Genomic DNA, 10824 nt, shown 5'->3' with positions numbered 1-10824 from the left:
GGTGCATGTATATTTTCAAATTGGAGTTTTCTACAGATACATGCCCAGGAGTGGGACTGCTGCATCATAGGGTAAGTCTATTTTTAGTTTTTTAAGGAACCTCCATAATGGCTTCACCAAATGACATTCTCACCAATAGTGTGGGAGGGCTCCCTTTTCTCCACATCCTCTCCAGCATTTACCGTTTGTGGACTTTTTGACGGCCATTCTGACTGGCTTGAGGTGATACCACTTTGTAGTTTTGATTTGCATTTCTCTAGTAATTAGCAGTGTTGAGCCTCTTTTAATGTGCCTGTTGGCCATCTGTATGTCTTCTGTGGAAAAATACCTATTTAGGTTTTCTCCCCATTTTTTGATTTTTTTTTTATATTAAGCTGTGTTAGCTGTTTGTATATTTTTGAAATCAATTCTGTGTTGGCAGCACCGTTTGCAAATATTTTCGTTTTGTTTATGGATTCCTTTGCTGTGCAAAAGCTTAAGGTTAATTAGGTGCCATTTGTTCATTTTTGCTTTTATTTCCATTACTCTAGGAGATGGACCCCCCAGATATACTGCAGTTTATGTAAGAGTGTTCTGCTTATGTTTTCCTCTAGGAGTTTTTTTTTTTTTTTTTTTTTTTTTAATTATTGGAGTGTAGTTGATTTACAATGTTGTATTAGTTTCTGGTGTACAGCATAGTCATTCAGTGATACGTGTATCTCTCCAATTTTGTCTGTATATCCTTTAATATCCTTTTTGATTACAGGTTACTACAGGCTGTTGAGTATATAGTTCCTGTGCTCTACAATAGGTCCTGGTTTATTCTGTATATAGTAGTTTCCGTCTGCTAATCCAGACTCCTTATTTATCCCTCTCCCCCCGTCCCTTTTGGTAACCGTAAGTCTGTTTTCCGTGTTTGTGAGTCTGTTTCTGTTTTGTAAGTTCATCTGTCTCAGTTTTAGATCCCACTGCATCACGCTATCTTAGGTCTTCAGCCCATTCTTTTTAATTGGGTTGTTTGTTGTGTGGTTCGCCCCACCCCCCCCTTCAGGAGAGTGTGTTCCCAGTGGGGCTTTTTATGGCAGACCCAGCCTCACTGCACACACCCCAGGTTCTTCCCATACCCCTGAGGCTGTCCCACGCAGGCAGCCCCAGTCCCCTCCCTGGGCCTGTCCTCTGAACCCGAGCTTCAGCAGCCGGTCTCGGCGCAGGCCCACAGGCTCCTGTCTGGGGCTGGGGCCGCGCAGACCCTTGACAGCTTCTCTCTGCTCTGCCTCCCCTTCTGTCTGGCTGATCTCCCCGCGGGTGAAGGGGCTTCCCAGGGTGGGGGCACTTTTCTTCTTTCACTGCTGCCCCCGGGCACAGCTCCCATCCCGGTGGTGGTTGTTTCTTCCTATCCAAGTGTGAGGAGACTTCTTGTAGCTCCGCTTGTGTAAGATCTTCTGCTGTTGTTCAGTAGTCATTCTGCGAGAATGAGTCCACGTGTAGAGGACCAGTCCACAGACGTACATTTTTGATGTTATTCGTGGGAGGGGTGAGCTCTGCACCCTCCTGTTCCACCACTTGAGCCCCTCCTCTCCTGGGAGGCTCATGGTGTCTGGCTCACACTTCGGTCTCTAATCCCTTCTCAGTTATGTTTGTGTGCGGCGTCAGAGAGTGTTCTAATTTCATCCTTTCACAGGTAGCTGCCCAGTCTTCCCAGGTCCACTTGTTGAAGAGACTCTCTTTTCTCTCTTGTGTATTTTTGCCTCCTTTGTCATAGATTAATCGACCATAAGTGCCTGGGTTTATTTCTGGACTTTCTATCTGTTGATCTGTGTGTCTGTTGTTGTGCCAGCACCAGACTGTTGTGATTGCTGTAGCTTTGTGGTGTGGTCTGAGTTAGTTCGGGGAACATGATTCTTCCAGCTCCCTTCTTCTTCCTCAAGATTGTTTTGGGTATTTGAAAATTTGTTTCTGTACAAATTTGAAAAGCTTCTGTTCTCCTTCTGTGAAAAAGGCCATTGGTATTTTGATAGGGGTTGCACTGAATCTGAAATTGCCTCTGTAATATGTTGGTCCTTTTTTTTTTTTTTTAAACCAGTATTGATTCTTCCAATCTAAGAACATGGTGAGTCTTTCCATCTGTTCGTGTCTCCTCCGACTTCTTTCACTTGTGTATTACAGGTTTTGGAGTGCAGGTCTTTTTGCTTCCTTAGGTAGGTTTATTCCTAGGTGTCTTATTCTTTTTGATGTGATGGTAAAGGGGACTGTTAACCTTCTCTCTCTTTTGATATTTCATTGTTAGTGTATAGAAATGCAACAGATTTCTGTGTATTAATTTTGTATCCTGCACCTTTACTTAATTCATTGATTTCAGAGCGCTAGTGGTTGCCTGGTGATGTCTGTAGGGTCTTCTCTGTATCATGTCATGTCCTTTACTAGCAGTTTTACTGATTCTTGTACAGTTTGGATTCCTTTATTCTTCTTCTCTGACTGATTTAATATAGTTTGGGAAGTGGTCAGAGTGGGTATTCTCGTCTCGTTCGGGATCTTAGAGGATCTTAGTGCTTTTAGGTTTTCACCACTGAGGAGGATGTTAGCTGTGGGTTTGTCAAAAAAGGCCTTTCTTAGGTAAAGTTATAGTCCCTCTAGGCCCACTTTCTGAAGAGTTTTTTTTTTATCATAAATGAATATTGAATTTTATCAAAAGCTTTTTCTGATTCTATTGAGATGATCATGTGGTTTTTATTCTTCAGTTTGTTAATGCGATGTATCACTGATTAGCAGATACTGAAAAACCCGTGCGTCCCTGGGAAAAATCCCACTTCACCATGGTGCATGATCCTTTTAATGTACTGTTGGAGTCAGTTTGCTAGTATTTTTGTTCAGGATTTTTGCATCTGTGCTCGTGATACTGGCCTGTAATGTTCTTTTTTTGTGATATCTTTGTCTGGTTTTGGTATCGGGGTGACGGTGGCCTCACAGAGTGAGGTTGGAAGTGCTCCTTCCTCCGCAGGTTTTTGGAATGGTTTCAGGAGGACAGGTGTTAACTCTTCTCTGCACGTTTGGTAGAGTTGACCTGTGAAGCCATCTGGACCTGGACTTTAGTTTCTTTGGTGAGTGTGGTCAAAGGTTTATCAGTTTTGTTTATTTGCTCAAAGAACCAGCTTTTAGTTTCACTGACCTTTTCCTTCATTTGTTTTTGCTTTGATCTGTGTGTCTTCCCTTCTTCCCTTTCCAGGTTTTGTCCTCTGTCCTGGCTCCTTTAGCTGTGAGGCTGGGCTCTGTGCTTGAGGTTGCCCTTGTCTCCTGCCTTGTTGTGTCCCAGGGGTTTGGATCGTCCTGTTCTCATTTTCACTGCCCCTGGGCACGGTTACGTCTCCTCTTGGACGTCTTCAGCGGTCCACCGGCTGCTCAGCGGCGTGTTGTCCGGTTTCCGTGTCTTTTTGTTTCTTCCAGTTTTCTTCTCGTAGCTGATTTCTAGTCTCTCGGAGTTGTGGTCAGAAAAGATGCTCGGCGTGACTTCACTTCTGCTAAATGTACTGATGCTTGCTGCATGGCCCCGCATGCGATCTGCCTTGGACAATGTTCTGTGTGCACTTGAAAAGAATGTGTATTCTGCTGCTTTCAGGTAGAATGTGCTGTAAATACCAATCAAAGCCATTTGGCCTAATGTGTTATTTAAGGCCTGTGTTTCCTTATTTTTTAAACTTTTTTTTATTGAGTTATAGTCAGTTTACAATGTTGTGTCAAATTCCAGTGTAGAGCACAATTTTTCAGTTATACATGAGCATACTTATATTCATTGTTGCATTCTTTTTCACTGTGAGCTGCCACAAGATCTTGTATATATTTCCCTGTGCTACGCAGTATAATCTTGTTTATCTATTCTGCACATGCCTGTCAGTATCTACAAATTTTGAACTCCCTGTCTATCCCCCCCCCCCCATTTCCTTACTGATTTTCTGTCTGGATGATCTGTCCATTGCTGTAAGTGGGGTGTTAAGGTCCCCACTGTTACCCTGTTACGGCCAGTTTCTCCCTTTACGTCCGTAACGTGTGCCTTGTGTGTTGAGGTGCTACTGTGTTGGGAGAGCTGCTTCTTGGGCTGATCCCTTGATCACTGTGTAGTGTCCTTCTTTATCTCCTGTAACAGTCTCTATTTTAAAGCCTATTTTGTCTGACTGTTGCTGCTCTGGCCTTCTGATTTCCATTTTCATGGAATACCTTTTTGCAACCCCCCTCATTCAGTCTGCATGGCTCTAGATTGGAAGTGAGTCTCCTATGGGTCTTTTTTTTTTTTCTTTTTTTTTTTTTTTAGTGTCCCTTTAGCCAATGTGTCTTCCAGTTGGAGCATTTAGTCCATTCACACTTAAGGTAATTGTTGGTGTGTGTGTTAGTGCCGTTTTGTCGATTGTTCTAGATTTGCATTTGTAGGTTTTTGTTCTCCCTTTCTTCTTCATTCTCTGCTCCTGTGACCTGATGGCTGTCACCAGTGCGATGTCTGGATTCCTTTTTCTGTCTTTGTGTTTATCTATTACTGACTTTTGCTTTGTGGTTACCATGTGTTTTTTTGTATGGCAGTCTCTCTGTATGTGATTGTTTTAAATTGCTAATCTCTTAATTTCAAATGCATGCTGGACACCCTGCATTTGTACTCTTCTCAGTTTCTTTTTTAGCTGAAGCACAGCTGGCTTACACCACTGTGTCAGTCTCTAGTGCACAGCATCATGTCTCAGTCATACATGTACATACGTGTATTCGTTTTCATTGTAAGTTACAAGATGTTGAATATAGTTCCCTGTGCTCTACAGTGGAAACTTGCTGTCTGTCTATTTTCTATACAGTACTTAGTATCTGCAAATCCCAAACTCCCAATTTATCCCTTACCAACCCCTTCCCTCCCTGGTAGCCGTAAGTTTGTTTGCTATGTCTGTGAGTCTGTTTCTGTTTTGCAAGTAAGCTCATTTTTAGATTCCACATATGAATGGTATCATGTGGTGGTTTTCTTTCTCTGTCTGGCTTACTTATTAGAACGATAGTCTCCAGGTCCATCCACGTTACTGCATCACATCTGTTTTTGATACCAGATTTTACATCGAATTGTTTTGTGTCCCTTACCTGCTTCCCGTGGACACGGATGGTGTTAGCACTCGCATCTTTTAACTTCCGTACCAGTGCTGTGCGCGTGATTCCTTACCTTCATGTTTGCCTCACCAGTGAGGTTTCCATTCCATCCTTCTCCTGTTTCTAGTTGTGACCTTTTATTTTTCACCTAAAGAAGTCCCTGAACATTTGTTGTAAAGCTGGCGTGATGGTGCTGACATTCTAGCTTTTGCTCGGCTGTAAAGCTGCTGATTTCACCATCAGCCCTGAACAGGAGCCTTGCTGGGCGAAGTAGGCTTGGTTGCAGGTTTTTCCCTTTCATCACATGAACTATATGGTGCAACTTCCTTCTGGCCTGCAGAGTTTCTGCTGGAAAAGCAGCTGGCAGCATCCCAGGAGTTCCCTGGCATGTTACTTGTTGCCTTCCTCGTTGCTTTTAGTGTCCTCTGCCTTCAGTTTTTATCACAGTGTCTTGGTGTGCTCCTCTTTGAGTGGATCCTGTGATGGACTCTGTGCGCTACCTGGACTTGGGTGACTGTTTCTATCCCTGGGTTAGGGAAGGTTTCAGCTATTTACTATTATCTCTCCAAATATTTCCTCAGGCCCTTTCTCTCCCTCTCTCTCTCCTCTTGCTGGGGCCCCTGTAATGCAAGCATTAGAGCACGTGGTGTTGTCCCACACATCCTTTAAACTGTCCCCATTCCCTGCACTCTTCCTTCTCCTCGGCGGCAGTGACTCCCGCCGCTCTACTCTGCCGCCTCTTTTGTGGTCTGCTGCTTGTGCGCTTCCCTTCTGTTTGGTTGTTCTTTGTATTTTCTAATTCTTTCTTTAAAACTTGTAAACTCCTCATCTGTGCATTCTTTCTCCTCCCAGGTTTTTTGATCATCTTTATAGTCATTACTCTGAAATCCTTCTTGGGTAGAGCGCCTGTCTCCACCTCACATAGTTTGTCTGTGGTCTTTGTCCTCTTTCTCTGAAACATCTTTCTGTCGCCTCATTTTGTCTAAGTTGCAGTTTGCATCTTGGTGTATGTGGTAGGTCAGTCATGTTTCTCAGCCTTGCAGAAGTGGCCTCTGTAGGAGGTGTCCTATGTACCCCAGAAGTGCTCTGCCCTCTGGGGACAGGCTGCTAGTGTGTTCGGTCCCTAGTCTGGTTGGTTGCTAGGCCCCATGTTGTGTGGACGCCCTTGGCTGATGTTTAGCAGGGCCTGGTCACCCCGTGGGTCCCGGGGCTCATGCTGGCTCACTGGTGGGCTGTTGCCCACCCACCGGCAGGTGAAGCCAGATTCGGGGGTCAGTGTCAGATTCCTGGCCAGCAGAGCTGGTTCGTGGAGTTTGGCTGCAGGGCCCAGGCATCCCAGGGCTTGTTTCAGGTGGTTGGGTATGAGTTCCGGGGTGTCCTGGAGGTTGTGCCGACCTGCTAGTGGGCAGGGCCAGGGCCCAGATGGTCCCAGGGTAGGGTCTGACCTGCACTGCAGGATCAGAGTTTTCTTGCTTCTAGGTCTGCTCCCCAGTGGACCAGACTCCTCTAGAGGTTGGTGCAGGCTTCTGGGTTGGCAGGCCCAGTGCCTGTCCCCCAGGGGGTGAAGCTGGGTCCTGGCGCTCTGGTGGGCTGGGCTGGGCTGGGCCTGAGGGAGGGTCCAGAGGCGGCCGTGAGGTCTTTAGTATCTAAGCAGCCTGTCTGCTGACAGGTGGGGCTCTGTTCCTGCCCCCTTACTTCTTTGGCCTTAAGTGTCCCTGCATTGGCACTTCCAGGGCGTGGGGTGGGGCCTGGTCTTGGTGCTAATGATCCAAGATGTCAGCCACCAGCCTCAGCAATGTTCTCAAATAGGTCTATCCCCAGGGTGAGCCCCCAACCCCTCTCCAGGAGACTCCAAGACCTGCACACATGTCTGGCCCAGGCTCCTATCAAAATTACTGCTTTTGCCCTGGGTCCCAGTGTGGGCCCTTTCAGAATGAAGTCTCTGTCTCCCCTGACCTGGGCTCCTGCAGTCAAGCCCTACTGGCCTTCAGTGCCACACGCCCTGGGCTCACCTTCCCAGTGCCAGACCCCCGGGCTGGGGAGCCTGACGTGGAGCTCAGCACTCTCACTCCTGCGGGAGCAGCTCTGGGACGTGACTGTTCTCCAGTGTGCGGGTCACCCACCCAGGGGCGTGGGGTTTTATCTTACCACGGTCTGCCCCTCTTACCTGTCTCCTTGTGGCCCCTTATGTATTTAGGTGTAGAAGAGCTTTTCTGGTGAATTCCAGTCTTTTTCATTGATGGTTTTCCTGCAAGGGCTGTGACTTTGCTTTGCTCACGAGAGGGGGTGAGCTGAAGGTCTTTCTACTCCACCATCTTGGCTGCCAAATCTCTCCTTCACTTTAATTGCAAAGAAATCTTGACTCTCAAGCTTAGCCTCAGTATTTTGTATTGTGAACCTATTACCTGTTTGATTGCTTTGTCATAGCACCCGGACAAACAGCTGAACATTAGTCATCATGTTAACAGTGAGGATAATGACCGAGGATTTCTAGTCAAGCTGGTGGAGCGGTAGGACCACGAGCTCGCCTCTCCTCACGACTACAACAAAACCACAACTGACTGCTAGACAACCATCGAAAAAGACAAACCTAGCAGAAAAGATTTTCTTCAACTGGAAACATAAAGAGGGAACCACAGCAGGACGGTAGGAGGGGCATGCTTGCGGTATAATCAGGCCCCACACCCCCGGGTGGGCGACCCACAAGCTGAACAACAGGCAGGCACCGGCATCCACGTGGAATCTAAAAAATACAACGACATAGTGAATATAACTGAAAAGAAACGGACTCACAGATGCAGAGAAGGGAGGAGTGGTTCCCAGTGGGCAGACGGAAGGGGGAGGGGCAAGATGGAGGGGAGGAGGAAGAGGTGCAAACTCTCAGGTATAAAGTAAGCCACAAGGATGTATGACAGCATGGGGAACGCAGCCCGGATTTTATAGCAACTACGAACGGAGTGTAGCCTTTAGAAATTGTGGGTCGCTGTGTTGTATACCTGTACCATATATTGTACATCAACTATACATCACATAAAAATACTGTGTTGTAAAATAAATACATAAAGTTAAAACTGGGGATAATAATCAAAATGCACTCACAGTATTCCCTGAAAGTGTCCTCCTATTCTAGACAGCAATCAGGAAAGGTAAGTTTTGAAGTGGGTCCGCTTTATGTATATTCTGTAACCTAGTGGCCTTTTAAATTATTCTATTTATTTGGGTTTCAGCTTTTCCAGGGGTATTTTGTACACAGCGGGGGCTACTGGCCATTACACATCTCTCTCCTTTTTTTTGCTGAGACCTGAAGCAACAGTACTGTCTGGTGTGATTCTGGCTGAAGAATCTAGTGCCTCCTGCGGGGCGGCCACGTCTTGAGGTGGTCTCACTTGCCATTACCGTCCCTAACGTGAGGGAGCAGTTTCACAGTTGCAGGAGGAGACCTTGAGCCCTTCAGGCTGGGGCTGCTGGCAGGCACCGCGTACAGCCGGCAGTGTCCTTGCGTCTGATGTAGCTCAGGGAATTCAGTGACACAGGAGCACGTCTGAAACCACAGCCACGGCGGACAGCCAGCTCCCTCTTAGGTGCCTGAACCACAGTTACTCCTTTCATTTTAAAAAGATGCGTTCTATTGCATGGTCACAGCAGATGCACAGTGCATGTCTGGTAGGCCCTAAGCAGGCTGTTTTGCTTAGTCTCAAGTTCCAGTTAAATCGCATTTAAGCCAGAGTGACCCCGCACCTCACCTTTTGCTTGCACATCTTTCTAGAAAGCACAGGTGATCAAAGTATTTGTCCCTGAGTGACACGGTGCTTGCTGCCTGCCCCGGGGCCACCACGTCCCTCAGTGCTGGGCCTGCTTCTGTATGCACACACACACGCCCAGTCCCCCACGACGGGGGAAGTAAAGCTCAGAGGCAGATTCGTGGGGAAACAGGCTGCGCATTTTTATCACCTGTACTGAACTGTCGCACGAACACTGTGCACGTCCTTCTAGCGGCAACGCCAGCAGCGATGCGTGTCTCGAGTGGTGGTGCTCTGTGACGGCCTTGTTAGAGACGTTTCTTTCCATTTTGATAAGGAGACAGACATCTGGTAAACAGTTTTGTGAGCTCTTCAGGGTTTCGATTAGAATTCTTTAATTTTTTACCAGCTCAGCAGTACGATCTGAAAGTTACCAGAAACCTGTGCTTGTCAAGAAATCCTTTCTGTGAATCACCTTGAAGATGAAGCAGTTTTGCAAAAACATCAGAGTGAAACAGTAACTGTGAATGACAGAAGACGTAAAAAGGTCTGGTTACAGATCTGATCACAAAGAAACTTAACCAAGTTGCCGTGACAGCATTTTAATGACTAGCGTTGACTGAAAAATACTAGGACATACTAAAATTTTAGGAACTGCATGTAATTTCTAGGCCACTTATCCATACAGTGCAACCTAAGAGTGCTCATCACCGCTCACGTGCCGGTGCTTCTCGTGTAATGTAACATACCAGAGAGTCCCCGTTAGTTTTTCTCGGAGACACTGTAGGGGCCCTTTGAAACACCCCAGCGTCAGCTACAGAAAGAAACTGATGAAGCATACGATCTGTTACCAAAAGCAGCTCAATATCCCAGGAAAACTTTGTTTTCCTAACAGAGAAAGCCAAACTGCAGTCTTGCACTAGCCTACTTTTGATAACAAAATTTAATTAAATTCAGTCTGATCTTAGCCAGTCTTGACCACAAACAAAACTCTTTTCTCAACGTTCCGTTTCCACAAACATTCCGTCATTTTCTATATCCGTCTCCGTTTGTCCCTTATTTTCTTTCCCGTCTGGAAAGAAACAGCTCTGGGATGAAATTACTTTTTTCCCTTAACAAAAATATCTCCGTTCCTTCATGCCTCCTCCCACCAACAACATGCACCTTTCTTTACAGAGTGAACGCTTCCCTTATTATTTTTAGTACTTTGCTTATGTATGTAACTTGTAACTGTTAAAAACCTTATTTTCTAGCAAAAACCAAGAAGTGTGCAATTGTGAACTGTTCGTTACGCCAGCATTTCCTGAGTGGCAAACTTAATAAACACATTTAGTAACCTTTAAAAACATACATTTTATCACAGCATAAGTTCTTTCTTTAATGTGGTACAAGATGTTTGTCTAACAAACCAAAGCTCTTCAGTTTTTCTCCCATAAGACAAAGGCCGGCGACTTAGACTTGCCCGGGAGTCAGCATCACAGTGCTGGTCTGGACAGTGAACCGTCGCTGTCTGCCCTGACTTAGTAACACTCTAAAATTTCAAGCTACCAATCTCTGGAGAAACTAAAACATAATTATCCCTAAAAAGTTCACCTAAAAGCTTCTATCCTGTTTATCTCCAGCTCATTACTGACGAAAAACATAATATGAACTTACTTGGCTTCTAGTAAACCTAGATACAGTAAAAGTATCAGACTTACTACTGATGCCTCTAAAGACATATCTGTATTAAATCAACAAATGTTAACTTTAATAACATTAATTCTGAATACTCCCCAGATCATGTGACAGTTTCTGCTGTATTTCTGAGAATTTATAAAGCATTTAATCTCCCTTAAGTAAATATAATAGAGCTCACTTATAAATGCAGTTTTACATATCCACCGAATCACAGCCCTCATAGCTTCATTTTAAATCTCAGTCGGGGGAGAGGGCACAGTTTAGTGGTAGAGTGTGCGCTTAGCAGGCACGGGGTCCTGGGTTCATCCTCGCCATT

General features: G+C 45.5%; 1 protein-coding gene across 11 annotated transcripts in view; it reads right to left on the bottom strand.

Moving 5' to 3' along the window:
• Positions 1-596: 596 nt before the first annotated feature.
• Positions 597-10824, bottom strand: part of PRELID3A (PRELI domain containing 3A) — a 46112-nt gene continuing 35884 nt past the window's right edge. For 5 of the 11 annotated variants that reach the window (XM_064481657.1, XM_064481650.1, XM_064481658.1 and 2 more), the window contains one exon: positions 597-9349. In XM_064481657.1, the coding sequence (XP_064337727.1) occupies positions 9259-9349 (91 nt within the window). In that variant the 3' untranslated portion in view covers positions 597-9258. Of the gene's footprint in view, positions 10816-10824 lie in introns of all 11 variants that reach the window. The other 6 variants (XR_010378718.1, XM_064481652.1, XM_064481656.1 and 3 more) reach the window with 3 other exon arrangements.

Source organism: Camelus dromedarius, chromosome 32 (assembly GCF_036321535.1).
Source record: "Camelus dromedarius isolate mCamDro1 chromosome 32, mCamDro1.pat, whole genome shotgun sequence".
Lineage (NCBI taxonomy): Eukaryota > Metazoa > Chordata > Mammalia > Artiodactyla > Camelidae > Camelus > Camelus dromedarius.
This window is presented reverse-complemented; position numbering and strand designations above follow the sequence as displayed.